Source organism: Nanorana parkeri, unplaced genomic scaffold (assembly GCF_000935625.1).
Source record: "Nanorana parkeri isolate BGI_ZX_2015 unplaced genomic scaffold, ASM93562v1 scaffold108, whole genome shotgun sequence".
Classification (NCBI taxonomy): Eukaryota; Metazoa; Chordata; class Amphibia; order Anura; family Dicroglossidae; genus Nanorana; species Nanorana parkeri.
The window spans coordinates 48,311-68,750 of record NW_017306376.1 but is presented as its reverse complement, the minus strand read 5'-3'; the positions used below and the strand labels follow the sequence as shown (position 1 = coordinate 68,750).

Below are 20,440 nucleotides of genomic sequence, written 5' to 3'. Positions count from 1 at the left end.
GGGGGGGGGGTAATGGAACAGGCACGGCCAGCAAACCCAGTAGAGAGCAGAACATTCATGGGGATGATTGATGTGAGGATGTATTTTCCAACTCTTTAATAACCTGGAGAAAGTGCAGCTGGCCTCCTGTTTCCAGCACTTCAAATTACCAACAAGGGGGTTTTAGAAGTATGACCAATTAGGCATTTCTGGATGGAGTGTACTTTGCCCAATTTGCCCTGTCACTTTGCCCAATTTAGAGCAGAGTGACTGTGCCTCCTAATAACCCACTTTCCTCAGCAAAGTACACCCATTCACACTCCCTTGCTGCCTCCCTGATCTGTTGGAGCCCTCACTTATGGGTATTGAAGTGAATGTGACCTCCACCATGTGACAGTGCTCAGGCCTGAGTGGCCAATCACCAGCAAATTGACATCATCCACCTGGGTTAGCTCCGACACCAATACTGAAGCTCACTCAGGGTGGAGGTGGCAGGGGGGCATGGATTGGTGAGCACACCTTGCTAGGCTGGCTATCAGAAGTATCAGGCAATTTCATTGTGCTCTGAATGGACAGATGACAGGGTCTCCTTATTTCAGTTATTTGTGATTAGATTTATATAGCTGATCTCCAAAAAGGAATAAAATCCACAATTGAATGCAGTTATTAATGAATTGAAAACTGGAAAATGTACGTTTACTTTCACCTAGTATGTAGTAAGTGACTCTGTCTTGACATCAGCCTTCTATAATCTTCCTGACAGCAGTACTGGTATCAGCACTACGAGCCAATCAGTACTGTCCCTCTAACACTGCAAGATTGCTGACAGGAGAAGAGTGCAGATTGATCAGGGAAATGCTCTTTGTGAAAGGTGATTCAGCAGAGGGTTAAAGCTCTGAGTGTCAAAGGTTGTTTCTCTACAGCCTCCAGTGATGGAAATCTAACCCTGACTACCAGTCACACAAATTGGTACAGTAGATTGGTACAGTTTTATCTGATTTGATATGGTAAAATTAAATCTATCGGTTGCTATGCATAACTGCGTATTGTGCTTCTTCATTATAGTTTGCTCCACCTACACACAACAGTATAAGAACATTAGTGTTTCCTAAACCATATCATAATAATAAATAAAATCAGTCTTATTAGTTGAAATTAGAGGGGTAATTTGAGTATGAAGAAGAAAAAGAATTGGTCGCAAGCAACATCTTGTGCGCTGACCGGAAAGAGTTAAATCAGACCGTAATTGAAAATTTATATATTCAAAACCTTTTATTTTATACATAGAAAAAGATTGCACCAGCTCCAAAAAAATAAACAATACATACTTAAAATCGACAACGTTGTCTTACATGTGTACCCACATACATACTCAGTGGATGACCCTGTCTCCACCCTCTAGTTTCAATGCTGTATCACCATGAAAGACAGTTACTCCTTAAATAGGTGAAGGTTTAGTTCCTATTGGAGAAGATCCATTTGGTCAAACAGAGTCTCATTTGTGATAAGTGTTATCTGTGAGAAAACCGATAGATGGGGTTAAGAGATGACCTCTCTTCATATAGTCAAACCCACTGAATAGGGAATAGCCATATCTCGGTTTTCTGTTAGATAACCATATCTCGGTTAGCGGTTATTATCCTGTGTTATAGACATGGAATGAGGACCTGCAGAGTATATCTTGCAGAGTTTGGGAATTGTATACTTGCCCTGCAAGTATACTGTATATTGGGTTTACATTTCAGGGAAGAAACACAGCACATATTTTGCACCAACGAACTTAAGTTTATAACATTTACATTTTTATTTTACAATTATATTTTTTACATTTTATTTTACAATTGTTAATTAAAAAAATTGCAGAGGTTTTCAGATATAGTTTTGTTAAAACTGTGCTGCATTGACCTCTGGTGGTTATGTATGAAACTTTTTCTTTTTCTGAAGGAAATCCCCTTAAAGTCTACAGTATATGAAGTATATGCCACGGATAACGATGAGGGTTTGAATGGAGCAGTACGCTACAGTTTCTTAAAAACTGGAGCTGGAAATAAGGACTGGGAGTATTATAGTATTGATTCTATGAGCGGACTTATTCAAACAGCACAGAGATTAGATCGGGAGAAGCAAGCCATCTATAGTGTAAGTAGACAAGAGTCTATTGTGTTGTGAATGAAGTGCACCTATTTATTGAAATAAATGTCATAAATTGCCTTCTACACTTACAAGTATGCAGTACTGTGCATTTATGACTGTATGCTGTTGCTGAGTGCGTTTTATACGTGTATTTATGCATGTTGTTGCGTATTTAATTCTCATATTGCTTTCTTCCTAATGCATGCAAAGTCCCATAGAAACATCCCGAATAGGTGCCCATACAACAGCCGATTATCGTACGATAATCGTGGGAAATCCCGCGATCGTACAATAATTGGCAGGTGTATGGCAGGCGTGCGACCGTTTCTACTGTACGGTCGCACGTCTTTTGTCTCCCGTGCAGGCTTGAAAACCCGCCGAGAATCGTACAATTCTTGGCGGGTTAGTGCCGTTCTCGGGAGACAAGTGCAGAACGGGCCGGTGTGCGCAAGCACACACTGCCCGTGCGACATTGGAGTCATCGGAAGCCCGCCCCCCAGCGGGGCGGGCTTTCGATGATCGCAAGTACGATCTGCCTGTCCAAGATGGGCAGATCATACGAGATTTTAATTAGCTTACAACCATCGCAAGACTTTCGTCTTGGGATGGTTGTAAAGTGCATGGCCAGCTTTATATTGTAAAGCGCTACACAAGCTGTTTGCGCTATATAAATCTTGTATAATAATAATAATGATAATAATAATACTTAATGTGACCCTGCCAGCAAACTGTAAGTGTTTAATGAAAATTGTCTTTACAAAGAAGAGAGGAAGTGGTTACCTTTTCTGCCACCCATGCCACCGAACGTGACTCTGATCCTGAGTTGGGGTGGTCTCGATGTTTGAGTCGGACAACAGTTCGACTCGAACATCGGTAGGTTATGTGTTCGAGTGAACACACGAACTATCAGGGCGCACCGCACAGTGCCTTGTGAAGCCCTGATTGGGTAAAGCAATGCACCTGACCACAGGTCAAGTGCAAGACTTGGCCCAATCACAGCACAGTGCACTGTAAGAGCCACGAATGGCCAATGTAATGATGACTTTGCCCAATCATGGCTCACAGCTTATTAAAGGGGTACCCCGATGTGAATAGGCCCCCCCCTCCACGCACCCCCACAACCAACACCCCAGGGCTTGTGGGGAAGAGGCGCTTGTCCCTATCGGCATGGGTTTATTACTGTAATGCAGTCAGGCTGCACATACAATAGTAAATATGGGTCTCTATATGAGCTAAGTGATGCAAAGTGTTAAAAAAAACCTGTGCTGCCAGCACATAGGAATGTCGGACAGAGGCTCTCACACTCTGGCTCTCCTGTGGTCCGACATGCCCCATGGAACACTGCTCTAATCAACATCTCTCTTGAACCCTGAGCAGCAGTGCAGAATAACCAGTGTTTAGGGAAGTGTGTTGGTGCGCTAAGCTACTCCTTAGATGTGAAACTCTCCAACAAGCTGCCAGCACAGGGATTGTTTAACCCTTGCTGCAGCACTTGGCCAATAAAATATAAAAAGAGGCCTATGTATTACTGTATATAATAATAAATTAAGAGGGTTTATTTGGACTTTAAGCCAATTAGTTGTGTAGGAAAAGCTCACCAATAGCATCTTCCGTATTTAAGTCATGAGAGGTGTACTCTAATAACTGTCTAGAAGATTGCAACAAGTATAGACAAGTATAGCAGTAACTTTACCATTATGCGGTGTTGTAAAATGTGTGGGTTAATATATTCTTTGTGTACAAAAGTAATGTGTATAACTCTGTTGTGCTTTGGTGTGTGTCTTTTTTTCAGCTTATAATTGTGGCCTATGACCTTGGTCAACCAGTGCCTTATGAAACCATGCTACCTCTTCAGATTGCTCTAGACGATGTTGATGACAATGAGCCGATTTTTGTCCGGCCACCGGTGAGTAAAACAAGTTAGGAGCACATTGCATTCCAATAGATCAAGAGTCTTTTCTTGCTGCATTTAAAGAGATAAAACGTGGAGAAAAGTGAATTTTTAGATTTACTGAATAGTGTTGTTGTTTTTCTTTTTTTTCAATTTTGCACCGATATACACTTAATCAACACTATATATTATGCTTTCAACAAGCTCTGTTATTAGCAGCACATGGAAAGGGACTGTGATCCTGCAGTGCTCAGACAGAGAACCAGTATGCATTGTATTTCTATTTTCTCCACAGTAAAGGAGTTATTTCTGGACACTCATTTTTCTCTACCGGCACAATCCAGTGAACATACTGTATAAGAACATTCACAGGCCAAAACCACAACAGCAAGCGTTGTGTTTTTAGTAACTAAGTCAGTGCAGAGATCACAAAGATGTCTCTGTCACCAGCTCAGCGATAGAGAGCGCAGCAGCATTTGCCACTTACATGCCTCAAATAACAGCTGTAGTCCTGAGTGCCTAAGAAACTGTGACGAAGCATTGCTGCGGCTACCCAGTCGTCCCATCAAATCAGGAAGCAGGGTGGGTGCCTGGCAAGCTCCCTGCTCCCTTACTGCAGCATTGCTGGAAAGAGGTAAGGGACATTTAAAGAGATCTGGGATGTCTCAGGTCTATGTATGTATGTATGTATATATATATATTATAGTGAGGATTAGCTTCAAAGGGTAGCGCATTCAAGACACTTCCACTAGTAAACAACTTCTTGTTAGGGCTTCCTGCCCACTTTTATTCAAACATGCACTTCAGTATTATATCTGAATCTAGAGCATACAACTCTGCCATCTTGGCTAGACTCAGATATTTTCCTCTGCCTGCTGCCACAATATATATGTATATACATGTACATTTTGATTTGTTTCGAATGGACATTCGTACAAATTTCGTTAAATTTGGATGCATCCAAATTTGAACATGTCCTAAAGTGAATGAATCCGAATGTTAATTTCAACGAAATTCAGATGCATATGAATTTCATTCAAAACGAAACTAAGTCAGACATGTGACGGTTCTCTGGCTAATCAGAATTTGTTTTGCCTGTTGGGGGTTGCATTACAGGCAAGGTCATGTGACTTCATTCCGAAAAGAAACTTTGGACGGATCCGAAATCTGAATAACCAACCAAATTGAATTTTGGATCCGAAAAACTAAACAAATAAAAATCCTAATCGTTCCGAAACGTACCGAAACACATTTTTTGTGGGTTTACATGTCTAAAATACACTCACCTACCACTTTATTAGGTACACCTTGCTAGTACCGGGTTGGACCCCTTTTGCCTTCAGAACTGCCTTAATTCTTTGTGGCATAGACTCAATGAGGTGTTGGAAACATTCCCCGGAGATTTTGGTCTATATTGACACGATAGCATCACACAGTTGCTGCAGATTTGTCAGCTGCACATCCATGATCCAAATCTCCCATTCCACCACATCCCAAAGGTGCTCTATTGGATTGAGATCTGGTGCCTGTGGAGGCCATTGGAGTACAATTAACTCATTGTCATGTTCAAGAAACCAGTTTTGAGATGATGTGAGCTTTGTGACATGGTGCATTATCCTGCTGGAAGTAGCCATCAGAAGATGGGTACACTGTAGTCATAAAGGGATGGACATGGTCAGCAACAATACTCAGGTAGGCCGAGGCATTTAAACGATGCTCAATTGGTACTAATGGGCCCAAAGTGTGTCCCTAGAAAATATCCCCCCACACCATTACACCACATTACATTAGGATGGATCCAAGCTTTCATGTTGTTTATGCCAAATTCTGACCCTACCATCTGAATGTTGCAGGTGAAATCGAGACTCATCAGACCAGGCAACTTTTTCCACTCTTCTATTGTCCAATTTTGGTGAGCCTGTGCGAATTGTAGCCTCCGTTTCCTGTTCTTAGCTGACACCCGGTGTGGCACCCGGTGTGGTCTTCTGCTGCTGTAGCCCATCTGATTCAAGGTTTCAACCTTTTGTACGTTCAGAGATGGTATTCTGCATACCTTGGGTGTAACAAGTGGTTATTTGAGTTACTGTTGCCTATTATCTCGAACCAGTCTGCCCATTCTCCTGACCTCTGACATCAACAAGGCATTTTCATCCACACAACTGCCGCTCACTGGATTATTTTTTCTTTTTCGGACCATTCCCTGGTAAACCCTAGAGATGATTGTGCGTGAAAATCCCAGTAGTTGAGCAGTTCTTTACTCAGACCAGCCGGTCTGGCACCAACAACCATGCCACGTTCAAAGTCACCTAAATCCCCTTTCTTCCCTATTCTGATGCTCAGTTTGAACTTCAGCAAGTCGTCTTCACCACGTCTAGATGCCTAAATGTATTGAGTTGCTGCCATGTGATTGGCTGATTAGCAATTTGTGTTACCAAGCAATCGAACAGATGTACCTAATAAAGCGGCCAGTGAGTGTATATGTGTGTGTGTTTATACTTTTGTGTGCTTACCCTAATGAAAAGATGTGTTTTATGCCCATATGTAGAGTAACAAAGCATGCCTGATTCCACCAATTTGCCCTACAATACTTCATATATACATTTGCCCCTGCTCTGCAGTAGCAACCAAAGGAAGCTATTTCTTTTAATCTGAAGTTTTGAACCATATGTCTTAATTTAGCAAAGTGCAAAATCTCTTTTATGGTGACCTTACATGATATTTATATGGATTGATCTATCTTTAAGCAGTGTAGTATATTTTACTGTATATAAATATACTACATATACCACTGTGTGCTGTCTTATGTGCTTTATTATTTTTTACAGAGAGGTGCTGTGCAATACCAAATGCTTTTTGTCCGTGAGCATTCCAAAACTGGAACTGTAGTGGGGAATGTCAGTGGCGCTGTGGATGGTGATGAAGGTTCAAATGCCATTGTCTACTATTTTATTGCAGGTACGGAGCGATTTGTTAGGAAAAGCAGAGCCACTCATTGCATTAGTTTCAGATATGGAGATTCTATCATGAACATTTTAATTTAGGTTTTAATTACATGTACTTATTTATTACTCTTTGATCTAGTCTGTTAAATTCAAATATCGATACTTGCTTGATGCTACTTTTTTTGCATTTGAGGCGCTCACACTAGACCTGACAATATAAGCTGAACTTTTTTTGAGCCTTACTTACTCTTTTGGTTTGAGCCACTTAATCCGTTTGGTTTAGGTGTCAATGTTCATTACACTTGATTACTTTACAGTCCAATTAAATTGCAGTTTGCTAGTCCTCAGATATTGCGGCTGCATTTGTTTTCTGCTTGCAGGCTAAGAACATTTTAAGCAATACAGAAAATATTTGTTGATCTTACCAGAAATGTCGTATCTTTGTCACTTCCTGTGAGCTAAAATAGAGCACATCTATCTCTCTTGTGTACACTACTAGATCTATCAGCCCTTGTAATGTAATGGAGATGAACAAAAGCAGACATATTTGAAGATCAGCCTGGATGGCTACAATTGCTCCTTCGATAAATACAATGGAGAAATAAATGTAGCAACTGAATTGACAGGAAGTGTGTCATTCATAGGATTGGGGGAGAGAAGTTGGATATGCTTTAAGAGCTGGCATTATTTCCACTTTTCATAGCTTAGAATGGTGGTGGCAGATGACTGTTCAGCTTGAATTTAAAAGTCCAATTTATGATTCAGACAGATCTCACAAGAGAATCTGAAGAGGTCATAGATTCAGAGTTAAATGTGTACTTGTCTATCAGCCATGCTCTTTGTATTAATTTTATTGGCATAGTATACTCTATACCCTATTCAACTCCCATCCATACCCCCTCTTTTACATTACAACCCTTACATTTTGGGAGACTTCAATTGCCATATTACAGTTATTAGAAATGGGTTTTGGCTGTAGGATGACATGGACCTAATTTGAATCCAGCAATCATTGCCAGATCCAAACAAAAAAGAAAACAACCAGCACACAGAAATTATTTAAAACTTATCTAAACCTAAGCACTGTGATATCTTGCAGTTTACTAGTCCAAAGACTTGGTAGTTGCTTTAGGTTTGTTTTTCCAGCCTTCCTCCCCCTTTATTTTCAACCGGCAGTCCTGTTAATAACACACTTCTTGCCCTTGGGTGGCTATACACCCAGGCTGTACTTGAAACGTGTTTGCCTTTGTTCATCTCCATTATGTAGGGGATGGTGGAATGAATACTTTGCAGAAAGAAGATAAAAAATGTTTATTTCCTTCCAGTTCAGCTCACATGAAGTGACAAGGTCACAACATTTCTGGAAAAATCAACATGTGTTTTCTGTACTTACTGAAAATGTTCTTGGCTTGAAAAATGAAAAACAAATGCAGCTATCAAATCTAAATACTGGCAATCTGCAATATATTAAATTTTAGTTCTTGAGTTTAGTTATCCTTTAAAACTTCTCCTTGACAATTCATATGGTGGCTAGCTAACAACCCCTGCTTCTAACAGGTTCCTTTGATTTTACCTTGTTATGTAAGACATCCAATGGTTTGTCTACATTTCTGGAACTCCAGCAGCAAGAATTCCATACTATAGCATCCAGATACCTCAACCTGCCACAGCCACTGCTATGAGGTTTCATTATGCTCACTGATTTTGTTTTTATTTACAGGGTTATTCACAAAAGGGTGAAGAGTTTGGAGAAGACAGGAGAAGTGACCAATCTAGGACAACAAAACTGAACTGGAAAGTGAGCTGAATTAGAGAATCTTTCCAAATCAGCTATGATATCCTAGATTGTTCACTTCTCCTGCATTCTCCAAACTCTTCAACCTTTTGTGAATAACCATCTTAGTTTACAATACAGAGAGTGCATCATTACTAGTCAAATGCATACTGCTATTGCAGGACTGAGACATTACAATAGCAGAAGGTGGGGAGTTGTCAAAGATTGAAACACCGACAATGAAATCCCTCTGCTGGAGTCCCATAGAGCTATAAAAAAAACTAAGAACCATCCATAACTGTTTGTGCTGAATAGGTTAACTCCTTAAAATGACTTCATAAAGAATAATATGCTTCTTTTCTAGCTGGGAATGAGGAAAACAACTTCCAGCTGGCTCCTGAAGGAAAGCTGACAGTTCTGAAGAACCTGGACCGAGAGAAGGAACCATACTACTCTCTTACAATAAAAGCATCCAGCAACAGGAATTGGTCAGCACGCAAAGCGATGAGGGCTGCGAGGATACAGAGCTTTGATCCCAGTACTGACTCAACCTTGCAGGAAGTTAGGATCTACCTGGAGGACATTAATGATCAGCCACCTAGGTTCACAAAAACAGAGTATACAGCAGGTAACAGACTTGTTTTAGAATGCAATTTTGCCAATTTTCTATTGTAGGCTCATTTTATCATGTTATACTTTTTTCTTCAGGTGTTGCAACTGATGCAAAAGTAGGCTCCGACCTTATAAAGGTTCTAGCACTTGATGCTGATGTGGGCAATAATAGTCTGGTATTCTACAGCATCTTGGGCATTCACTACATCAAACAGAACTCAAATGACTCAGAGGAGGTGAAAAATATTTTTGTGATTGGTAAGGGAATTCATTTTATTCATATTATCTTAAGTGTAAAGAACACCCTGAAGTGGGTTTATAGTTTTCTGTTATTGTTGACAATTTTTCATATGCTGGCTTCTTTCATCTTGGAAACTCCAGTGGCAAGGTAGCTGGATCTGGATTCCCAGTTCTGTGGAATCATTGCAGCCATTACAAAGCCACATAATGTGCTAACTCTAATTCAGTAGCCTTAGCCTTAGCCAAAGCCTGACAAAAACAAGTAACTGGGAAGTTCAGTGGTAGGAGCTACATATTTGTTATGGTCTCTAAAGAAGTACAGAGGCACTAACTACCATGAGAACATTTCTCGGCAGACGACCGTTTGAAATATACCAACATATAAATTATTGTTTTACATACTGGATAAAAGTTGCCTTTATGAAGAACTACTCCTTGCTACCTCTTTATGACAGTTAAAGTACTTTTAGAACTAAAAATACCATAATCGTGTCTATTATGTTCAGTCAGGCAGGCCTTGTCTGGTAGACTTGCAAAGAATCAACTAGTGCAGCATTGTTTAGTAGGCTGTAGATGCTTCATGAAGCAATTATGGCTGCCTCCAATGTACTATGCATTTACTTACTGAACATATAGATTACTATGCATAGAAACATGGTTTTATTAAATATTTACATGTTGTAATGGGATTAACCTTAAATACCAATTGAACATTTAGTTTAAATCAGCTAAATACATTCCATGTGCATCTAAACAAAAGTTGTTGAACGTCTTAGGGCCGTTCACACCAGCAGCTGCGTTAGAACAAAATTACATTTCATTTAGTTCTATGCTCCTCAGCAAGGTGCAATGCAGTGGATTGTGTCACACCACACTGCACTGCAATCGGCAAAGGTTGTGCTCTCTGGCATTAGGAAAGCTCTGGCTCTGAATCAGCAGAGGCATGTCGGACCTCTGCAAAGAGATCAGCTGCTGGCAGGGAACAGGTTTTTCTACTCGGCTGTAGCTTCTTTACAAAAGGAAACAAACAATAAGACATTGACAACCTTTTTTTTAATACACCTGGAATGTATTTACCTGATTTAAACCTAAGGTTCAATTGGTCTTTAAGCTAATCCTATTCATATGTATGTAAAAAAAAAAAAAGAAATTTAAAGGACTTTAGTTCCCCCTTAAGTCTAGGTAAAACCTGCCATCCCTGTATTTGTCTTTGCTGGTCTTTGTGGTAAGTGTAGGTGCGGTCAAGACTTATATTGTGTGATGAGCTGAACATGACTATGAAGTCTGTTTTTGTGGATTGGTCCTGAGGAAGAGTGTGGGTCCAGCGGGAAGTTTATTACAGTAAAATGTGTCCAGTTTTATACTTTGTGTAGTAATGCTCCCTGTAGTAATTTGGCAGTATGGCCATAACCCTAAACACCTGATCTTACAGTGTAAATTGTTTTGTTTATCAGACTAATTATACTTTTGCACATCTTTGTTCTGTCTTTGTAGGTAAGGTTGATGGTATTATTCGGACGTTTGATCTCTTTACCGCCTACAGCCCTGGTTACTTTGTGGTTGACATAATGGCCGCTGATCTGGCAGGGCACAATGATACTGCTGTTGTTGGGATATATATCTTACGGGATGACCAGCGCTTAAAGATAGTTATTAATGAGATTCCTGACCGAGTGCGTGAATTTGAAGAGGAATTTATACGGCTTTTATCCAACATCACAGGAGCCATTGTCAATACAGATGACGTTCAGGTAAAAACTGAGTGAATGTCACAAGGTTGAATATTCCTAATGAGACCTATTGCAGATATTCTAGGAAAATACACATGATTGCTGAATTTGGTAGAACTTTAAATCACCTTCCATTTTGCAATTGTGTCCTACAACCTAGGTGGTGAGTGTAAGAGAAATATGGTAAGATTACCACAAAAATTGTACAATTACATTGATTTTCATAGAGAATATTGTACAGTCCCATAAAACACATTGGATGCTATTGAGGGCTAATTAATCTTTTTTCAGCTAATCTAGTCACTAATGCATGCAAACTCCATCCACTTTCCTTGATTTAGGGTTTTATACAATGTCTCACATTATGTGTTTTCTGCACAATTCAAAGTAAACTTTGTAGATTGTGTAGACCAGTTCTCATGTTCTCTTTGTCTCATAGTATGTTAATGTTATATGTAAAATTCTGTTTTCTTCCCATAGTTTCATGTAGACAAAAAAGGCAGAGTGAACTTTGCCCAGACTGATATGTTGATTCATGTTGTAAATCGCGATACCAACAGAATTCTTGACGTGGATCGGTAAGTTCTGTACATGTGAGATAAGAGTTATGTAAATATAAAATTAGCTTCTTATAGCACTTTATAGTCAGTTTTTATAAAGTTAATAAAAAAGGTTTTATTTCTATTCCAAGAGTTATACAGATGATTGATGAGAATAAAGAGCAGTTAAGGAATCTCTTTCGCAATTACAATGTCTTGGATGTCCAGCCAGCTACTGCACCCACTGCTCCGGAGGACCTGTCTGCTTTACAGGTAAAGCTGTTTGAGAAATTTTCATTTGTGAATGTACTGCATTAGATCCCACCCCATTAGATAAGTATCCTTTCAGGATTGCCCAGTTTTGCCCAATGGCTCGTACAAAGCCAAATGATGTTGTCACGCTGCACCAGTGGATTCTAATGTAGAATAAACATATAATTGGGGGGACTAGCTGACAGTGACACCTTCATTGTAGGCTTGTGGGAGGGAGCTAATACAAAAACTACTGGAGGGTAATCAGGACACTGTAGGAATCCAAAAGATGATATAGCTTACCAGCGTCCAGTACATGTACAATTTTGAGGAAAAATACACTTGCACGGTTTCAGGGGGAGAAAGATCTTTCAGCAATTAGATTATTTGTTGATGTTCAACTACATTCTGACACTAACATTAAGGTTCTGCAGTGTGTTAAGTACCTGCAGATTATCCTTGTTATATGGCTATTGGGCAAGTCATCATAAACCACCTGGGCTGCACTTTTGTAAGGTGGGTTGCTCCACTTTATGTTAATGCAAGTGCAAAGAAAATCTTGAGTTAAGGTGGCATGCTCTTAAAAGCTTGATCATTTACACATACTGTGCTAGATTCAGTGGTGTAACAATAGTTATAGCATCCCACATGGCCGCTATGGGGCCTGGGGTAGGAGGAAGCCCCCATTAGGGAGGCTGTTAAGAAAACTAAGCTGTGAAGTTTCCAGTATAGAAGAGCTGAAGTCAGACCTCAGGATCCTCACTAATCATAAATCCCTCTCTGTGAAGTAAGCATTTGCTTAGCTTTTGTAGCAGTGTAGACGTATTGCCCTCAAACGTCTGCTACAGAACTGTATTCCTAATGCCAATCAAAAGTCCCAGAGTTTCTCCTCAGCTATAACTTTGTAGTTCTGCTGAAAAAAGGAGCTCGAGTTTACAGAAGTTTGCATCAGGGTTATGGAGTAATTGTGTGCAACAACAAAAATAATTTGGGCATAATATAAAATATCATTATAGCTATTATTTATTTTGCTACAACTATAACTTCTATCCACAGTACGGGTGCCTAGTATTGTAATGATTATGCTTACGAGGGATGAGGTGCAGGTTTGCCACTACTATGGGTTTTTGGTGCATCCCGAGGATTGGCAAAGTTCTCGGATTACAGACTGTAGGCCAAAAACCTTGCACGTTCACTGATAGAAATAAGGAACACTTATAATGCAGTGCATAGTCTTTACGCCTAGACAGATGAGTCACAAAAGGCAAAAATATGAAGGAGTGGATAAGTCATACACTTTTCTATAAAAGGGTGAGCTTACGGTAGCCAATATTGTCAGTGTGTTTTGGAAATGTTAGGGAAAGCTGACAATTCCGTGTAAGCAGAGATACTGTTCTTTTTATTTTCTTGATTTTGGCATTGATGTCCCTTATGGAAGTACGCGGCTTTCCATGCTCTTTGTTTGAAATTAACAACATTAGCAAAACTGTTTGTGAACCAAACCAAGTCAGATTCACCTATACCTAAAGCTGACAAATCTATTGCTGCCTGTCCTTGATTTAGTCATACTTTATGTTAAGAACAATTACAATTGTCACTGTTGACACTGCCAGCTGCTACAGCGAGAGTTAGCCAGGGGGTCCCATCAGAAGTTTGCAATGGAGCCCCATGATTCGTAGCTACGCACCTGGCTAGATCACATGGCTAGTGATATCACATGACCTAGTGCAAGGGAATAAGAAAAGTATAAATCCATTCAAAGCTGTGTGCTTAAATATGAGCTTCCCTGAGCACTCTGCTTTACAATAAATTCAAGGGAACCTACAGAACACTCATCTATCATCATGGTTTCTGCAGTATTTGACATGAGGAGATAGCCGGCATAGTCAGCCTTAGCTTTAGTGCAACCTGCATAGGGGCATCCATACCCCTACCAACTACCTAAAAACTGGAAGAGAATACTTACTAGGTCACTGGCTACCTCATCCTTACCTTGCATTACACTTTCTGCTTTGTTAAAGTAACAGTTCTTTTTTAGAACTCTTGCAGAGTAGTATTGGTTCTACCCACTTTAAAGTGACTCCGTCATGAGAAAAGTAGAGGGTCTGCCAATGACTTGCCCACTTTAGAAAATGCTAATTGTCTGGCTCTGTCTTTGGTACTTTTGATCTGAAGACCCAGAACAAGCATGCTGTAAATGGGTGTCAGGAAAGTGTCAGAATTCCTCTTTGGTTGTTTCAGGTCATGGACTTAGCACTTAGGCATCAACATTCTCACAGGAGGGGTCAGCAATGGAAGCCACTATACTTTTCTCATCGCAGAGTCACTTTAAAGTGCTTGTCCAACTAAAACTTTTTTATTTTGAATAGAATGGGGAAGGATTAGAACCCGTGTCTTGTGTTTTTGCTAAAAGAGAGAGATTTCACTTTGCTTCCTGTCATAGTGACAGGGAATGAAAGAGAAATCTACCCCTGGGGCACAAGCAGCAATAAAAACTGACAGGGTTTACAGGCTCCACCGGCATTTATCCTCACTTCCTGCCTGCTGACCTCCATGTCATAATGCAGAAGAAACCACTGAGGGTTGCAGGGAGACCAGGAGACTGAAAGTGTTGATTTCCCAGCTGAGTACGGGGGACCATTATTCATGTTCAGCAGTGCAGCCAGAGAAAAAGGTAAGTATTCCCTCTTCTGTTTACATGTTTGTGTTTGCTTGATATGTTTTACTTATATGACAGGGTCAGGTACCTACCAGCCCAAAGACGAACTGAAGAATCTTGCAAGGCATGCTGACAAAACTGCTGCTAACCTACTGAGGCTTTTATCCCGGAAGGAGTAAGTGTCCTCGAGCTGGTTGTGGTGCGGCTGGGGACCTGGGTGGAGTGTTATGAGAGGCCTTTTGGGCTGGCGGGCACCCAAAGACCCCTTCTCAGGTCAACCCTTGTTAAAGTATTATTTTTGTATATTTGGTTTATTACTTTGGTTATTGTTAAAGTTGTTTGTTTAATAAAAGGGCTGCTGTGGCCGTTAAAATCCATGTCGCGCAGTCCGTGTGTTTATTGGGGTTTTTAACTGAGGGACAGAAAATTGACGAATCCATCAGTCAAGTTTAAATATGTCAACAGCAATGGTAAAACAACATTTTGAAAAGCATTGCAGGTGCAAAGCCTGAAGATCAGATGAGTTGTGGGTACAAGTAGGTTGTAGAATAAAGTTGTAAGCAGGCTTGTGGTTGATGGGTTGCAGATAAGGTGCTACAGAAATTATTTAATCTGGCCAGATGAATGTATTTTTTTTTTAAAGTAACTCTATAACTAAATCTAGTTGAATACTTTGTGTATTTACATTTCTCAACTATGTTTACTATTTGTGTATTTACAGATGGCAATTATTATATTGGCAATCCTGCTGTTCCTGGCTGCAATGTTATTCATCTTCATGAACTGGTACTACCGTACTGTGTAAGTTCAACATAAATAGTACTCACACTTGTATAGGATACAACTTATTAGCTGGTTTATAGGCAAAATCAACAACATACCGCGCATGATATATTATATATTTACAAAACAAAACATTATTTCTCAAGCTGGGTGACCCCAAAGAGAACGATGGGAAAAAAAGGTTACCCCATAGTTTTACTTTAAAGCAATCTTACAGGTAAAAAAGAAAAATGGTATTTGATTAAAATTAGTTGCTATTTAAACCCCGTTATTAATTCTTAGTTAACCTTAAACAGCCAAATTATAGAATAAATTGATACCACAGTAACACTAGTTTTTTTACACTAACAGTGGTCAAAGTAGAAAAAAGTGCATATTTAAAGTTTCTTTTTACATTTTTATCTTTAGATTATAAAGAGATCATAAATTAATTTTGCAAGGCAGTATTACCAAAAGAAATAAACAATACAAAAATATGTATTACTATAATATCTTAAGTAATAACAAATGTATCGCCAATAAAAAGTTTGTAGCAAAAATGTAAAAAATGCTCTGACCAATAACGGATATACTGTATAGGTGTGAGCGCTGAAGTGGTTACATAACACATTTCTACCATTGGATTATTAATGTATTATTACATTATTTCCATAAGTAGTCACAAAACTAACTTGTTATTCTGAATGTTGTATTTAATCTCAATGAAAAGTCATATTACGGTATATTCAGTAATAAGAATTGTTTTCTGTTTCTTATCAGACACAAAAGAAAGTTAAAAGCTGTAGTGGCTGGCTCTACAGGTAAGTCATTGATATACTTTTAGAAAGTGATTTAAAAGATCAATTAACCTATAACTGATACTGCAGTTTTAAGTAGATGCTATTGATTTTATTAGATGCATTGGGTCTCATGGCACATCGGCAAAAAAAAAGGTCCAAAGTAGAATACAATCTTTATTATATTGTAAGACTCATACAAATAACAACGCAGCCCCACATACACAAAGAAGGGAGTTGGTAACAGGTCATAAATACTGTCTTGTTATACTTATTGTGACAAACTGGCAGCTCCCACTTACCTCCTATAGGAGGCCACCAACATTCTATCTTGTCTGCTAGCTTTCATGCCAGCATCATTAAGGGAGCGGGTGACCTTTCCTAGCTGTGTGTCTTTGCCTTCTGCTGGCTAATATTCTGCACTGCATGCAGGAAAGTTATTAACTGTGATGAACAACTGCACAGCGCTAAAAACCTACCAAATAGTGTATATATAACCCATAAGTAAGTGTCAAATATATAAAGTGAAATAACACCATTTTTTGTATCAGAATAAAAGGTGCCACATCAATATGTTTATATAGGACTGATACCGTGTTTCCCCGAAAATAAGACAGTGTCTTATTTTTTTTTTTTGCACGAAATAAGACACTAGGTCTTATTTTCGGGGGATGTCTTACCTGGCTGGGGGAGGAGTGGACGAGGTCCCGGAAGGCGGCGTGCTGTTGCCGGTCCCGGCGGATGTCGCTTCCATTGTGCGTGCGGGAGCTGCGGCTGGCGTGTGGGCGGGGCAGGAGCTGCGTGCGTGCGGGCGTGAGCTGCGGCCGGTGGGCGTGTGGGCGGGGCTGGAGCTGCGGCAGGCTGGCGTGTGGGCGGGCGTGTGGGCGGGGCGGGAGCTGCGGCCGGTTTTTACACAGTTATGTGCCGCTTCCCCGAAAGTAAGACCTAGCGGATCTCTGTAATATAAGACCTACCACCGAACTAGGTCTTATTTTCGGGGTAGGTCTTATATTACAGAAATCCCTGAAGATAGTGCTAGGTCTTATTTTCGGGGTAGGTCTTACTTTCGGGGAAACACGGTAGCATAAATATTCAATCAAAAAAGGTAATGAATAATAAACAAAATACATCAGAAGACAGTCCAATAGTAAAAAAAATATAAATATATATAAAAAAACGTTTTCCAAGTGAAAGAAAAAGGACGAACATTTTTGATTGAATATTTATGCTATCAGTCCTATATATACATATTGATGTGGCACCTTTTATTCTGATACAAACAATTGTGTTATTTCACTTTTTATGGGTTATATATACACTATTTGGTAGGTTTTTAGCGCTGTACAGTTGTTCTTGAATTGTTTAGGCTATATGGCTTTTGTGTAGCAGCTTCTAATTTATTAGTGTTAATAGTTTTTTCCATTAGCGCAGATTATTTTTATTTCTATTAACTGTGATGAGCCTGTGATGTCTCACGTGGATGGCTCATTTAATATCTTCTCTCTCAGTATAGGGCACTGGTTTTCCTTCAGATAGCTGTAGTAGAGCCAAAGCAGTATAATACATTTTCTATGGGATCAGGACCAGTTATATCTTGACTTTTCCATATTTGTGATCACTTGGCTTAATTTTATTTACTCTTCCAGAAAGGCTTTGTTATTTATCAGTGCTTAGTGCTCACTTATTTTCATATGCCACAGCAAATCTTTAGGATGTTTAGCTTTATACGCAAGATGGTGAAATGAATGTTATATTATACTGTTTTTTAGGAAACAGAGGCTTCATGGATATTCTTGATATGCCCAACACTAATAAATACTCATTTGAAGGGTAAGTTTACTACAGCCCATCCAGATCGACACAACAAGTGAAACATGATTGGACAAGTACTACTGGTCTCATAGTCTTATGTTTGTGAATGTTTAGACATATCTAGGCTTAGGCCCCCAAAGCATTGACTTTCATTTCAGGAGTACAGCTAATAAAATGCATTTTCATTTTACTGTAATATTTATTAAATGTTAGAAGTACACTATACATAGTACTCATTAAAATAGTACTTTAAGGTTCATCATAACTGCCTCTTGATGGATACTTTCAGGGTGCACGTGTTCTCTTACCAACCTTATAAACAGATGGTAGGCTTTGACTGGCATTTTAAGATGGTAAACAGGAGCTTAATTTATACAAATCATTGACAATATTTGTAGTTACTGTATCAGAGGATTACATGCTGCAATCTACTAGCAGCAGCTTCTCCCAGAGCATACTTCAGAGGAGGTATTGTCAGTAGTGTATCGTATGGCTGTAGGAGAGGTTGATCTGATGTTGGAGTTCATGTCCTGGGCATTCCAGCTCAGTGCCTGTACTGTAATCTGTAGCAATCCTATACCCTACAGCAGGGCTCAAAATTTCAAGTCCTGAGCTACTAGCCAGGCCTTAAGAGTTACTCGCCACCAGTATAGGTAGCTAGTAGAACAATATTACATTTTTTATCTGTATCTCTGGTGCCAGTGCTTCTTTCTGTGTTTGTAGGGCAAACCCTGTATGGCTGGATCCTTTTTGTCGGAATTTGGAACTGGCGGCACAAGCAGAGCATGAAGATGACTTGCCTGAGAACTTGAGTGACATTACTGATCTGTGGAATAGCCCAGCAAGAACTCATGTAACTATTCTTTTATGACGTTTTACTTTTTAATTTTCTTTGATTAAGGTACAATTAGGCAGGGGATAATTCATTTCAGCATTTGGTCTGTCACTCTCCCTAACACAGTCTGTAATCTCACCCCCACTCAGTTTACACAAACCCTGAACTGATCCTTGTCTCCTACAAAACTAAAAATATGTTACTTATCTGCAATATATAGAAGACAACTTAAATAACAGATGTTACATCCTGGTACTTAGCAACACCTATCCAGTATTCAGCAAAGGACCAAACATTTCAGACAAGGCAATTACAAAGTTAAAGCTTTTTCCGTTTTTTTTTAACCTAAAAATCCTGCTAATATCACACTTCTTGTCTGTCCTAGGGTGACAATATAGACTCATTCCACTGACTGAACCATGGTTGTAACCCCAGTAAGGATTACAATAATGTATTTTTATCATTGTCTCTATTACATAGTGGGTGTGGGAATTGGTAGTTTACAGAAGATAGCTTGGAAGCAAGATAAGATTTTTGATACATTAGTTCAATTCATAGAAAATTACAAGGACAATGCATTTCTGGCAAGATCCAAAGATCAACAGGTTTTTTTTTCTGTACTTGCTAAACATATTGTTAGCTTAAATTAATAAAGCTAATGCGGCAAACCACTTCTAAGGACTGGTAGAATCCATTTCATCCATTTGCCTTTTTACCTAAGAACAGCAGTTGTTATCTTGTATGTATGTTAATATAAATATGTTTATCAAGTGGTATAATGGCCTAGGCCTGGCCAAGAAACCAATAAAACTGTTTATTCTATAGGGTACTTTTGGACGAGAACCAACTGCCTCCAAACCAGATGATGACCGTTACCTTCGTGCTGCAATTCAAGAGTATGACAACATTGCAAAACTGGGGCAGATTATGCGTGAAGGGCCCATCAAGGTGAGGCTAAGACTTGTTAGTAAATGTTATTATAGGCTCTTATTACATTGTAACAACTAGCTAAATTGTAAAATATTGGGAAGCCCCTTACATTTATTCCAACAACTCCGCCTTATTTAATTAGATGTTGACCCGTAACCCAAAACTAACCATTACACAAAAGAGGCAAACCCAATAGTAGATATATGGACCACAGAGGTCAGATAATGGGTCAAAAATTGATAAAATGCCGAAAATGATTACTTTATTCATAATTAGTTCATAGTGAATAAAAAAAATAGAACCATGTATACCCCACTTTAGTGGCCATTCAGAATATACTGGCTGCCCATTAGCCCTTTTTAACTCTTTGTATATGTTCCTGTTTATAAGTGGAGGAGCCTCAAGGTGGTGCTGTGTGATTCCTTGAAATTTCATTATCAGTGTTAATATTCTATATCAGGTTTACTTTAAATAAGTTCAAAGTTTGGGGGGGGGGGGGGTGTTTTTTTTTTTTTTTTTTTTTTTTTTTTTTCTTTTTTTTTTTTTTTTTTGG

The 20,440-nt window shown here is 39.3% G+C and overlaps 1 protein-coding gene across 1 annotated transcript in view; it reads left to right on the top strand.

Annotated features, from left to right (window-relative positions):
• The window catches only part of CDH23 (cadherin related 23), a 782,513-nt gene that overhangs the window by 758,746 nt on the left and 3,327 nt on the right, over positions 1–20,440 (top strand). The window contains exons 56-68 of the mRNA XM_018553073.1: positions 1,924–2,118; positions 3,905–4,018; positions 6,829–6,958; positions 9,084–9,347; positions 9,428–9,589; positions 11,066–11,322; positions 11,782–11,879; positions 11,993–12,113; positions 15,473–15,552; positions 16,294–16,334; positions 18,080–18,140; positions 18,846–18,975; positions 19,783–19,905. Coding sequence (XP_018408575.1) covers positions 1,924–2,118; positions 3,905–4,018; positions 6,829–6,958; positions 9,084–9,347; positions 9,428–9,589; positions 11,066–11,322; positions 11,782–11,879; positions 11,993–12,113; positions 15,473–15,552; positions 16,294–16,334; positions 18,080–18,140; positions 18,846–18,975; positions 19,783–19,905 — 1,776 coding nt within the window. The remainder of the gene's footprint in view (positions 1–1,923; positions 2,119–3,904; positions 4,019–6,828; positions 6,959–9,083; positions 9,348–9,427; positions 9,590–11,065; positions 11,323–11,781; positions 11,880–11,992; positions 12,114–15,472; positions 15,553–16,293; positions 16,335–18,079; positions 18,141–18,845; positions 18,976–19,782; positions 19,906–20,440) is intronic.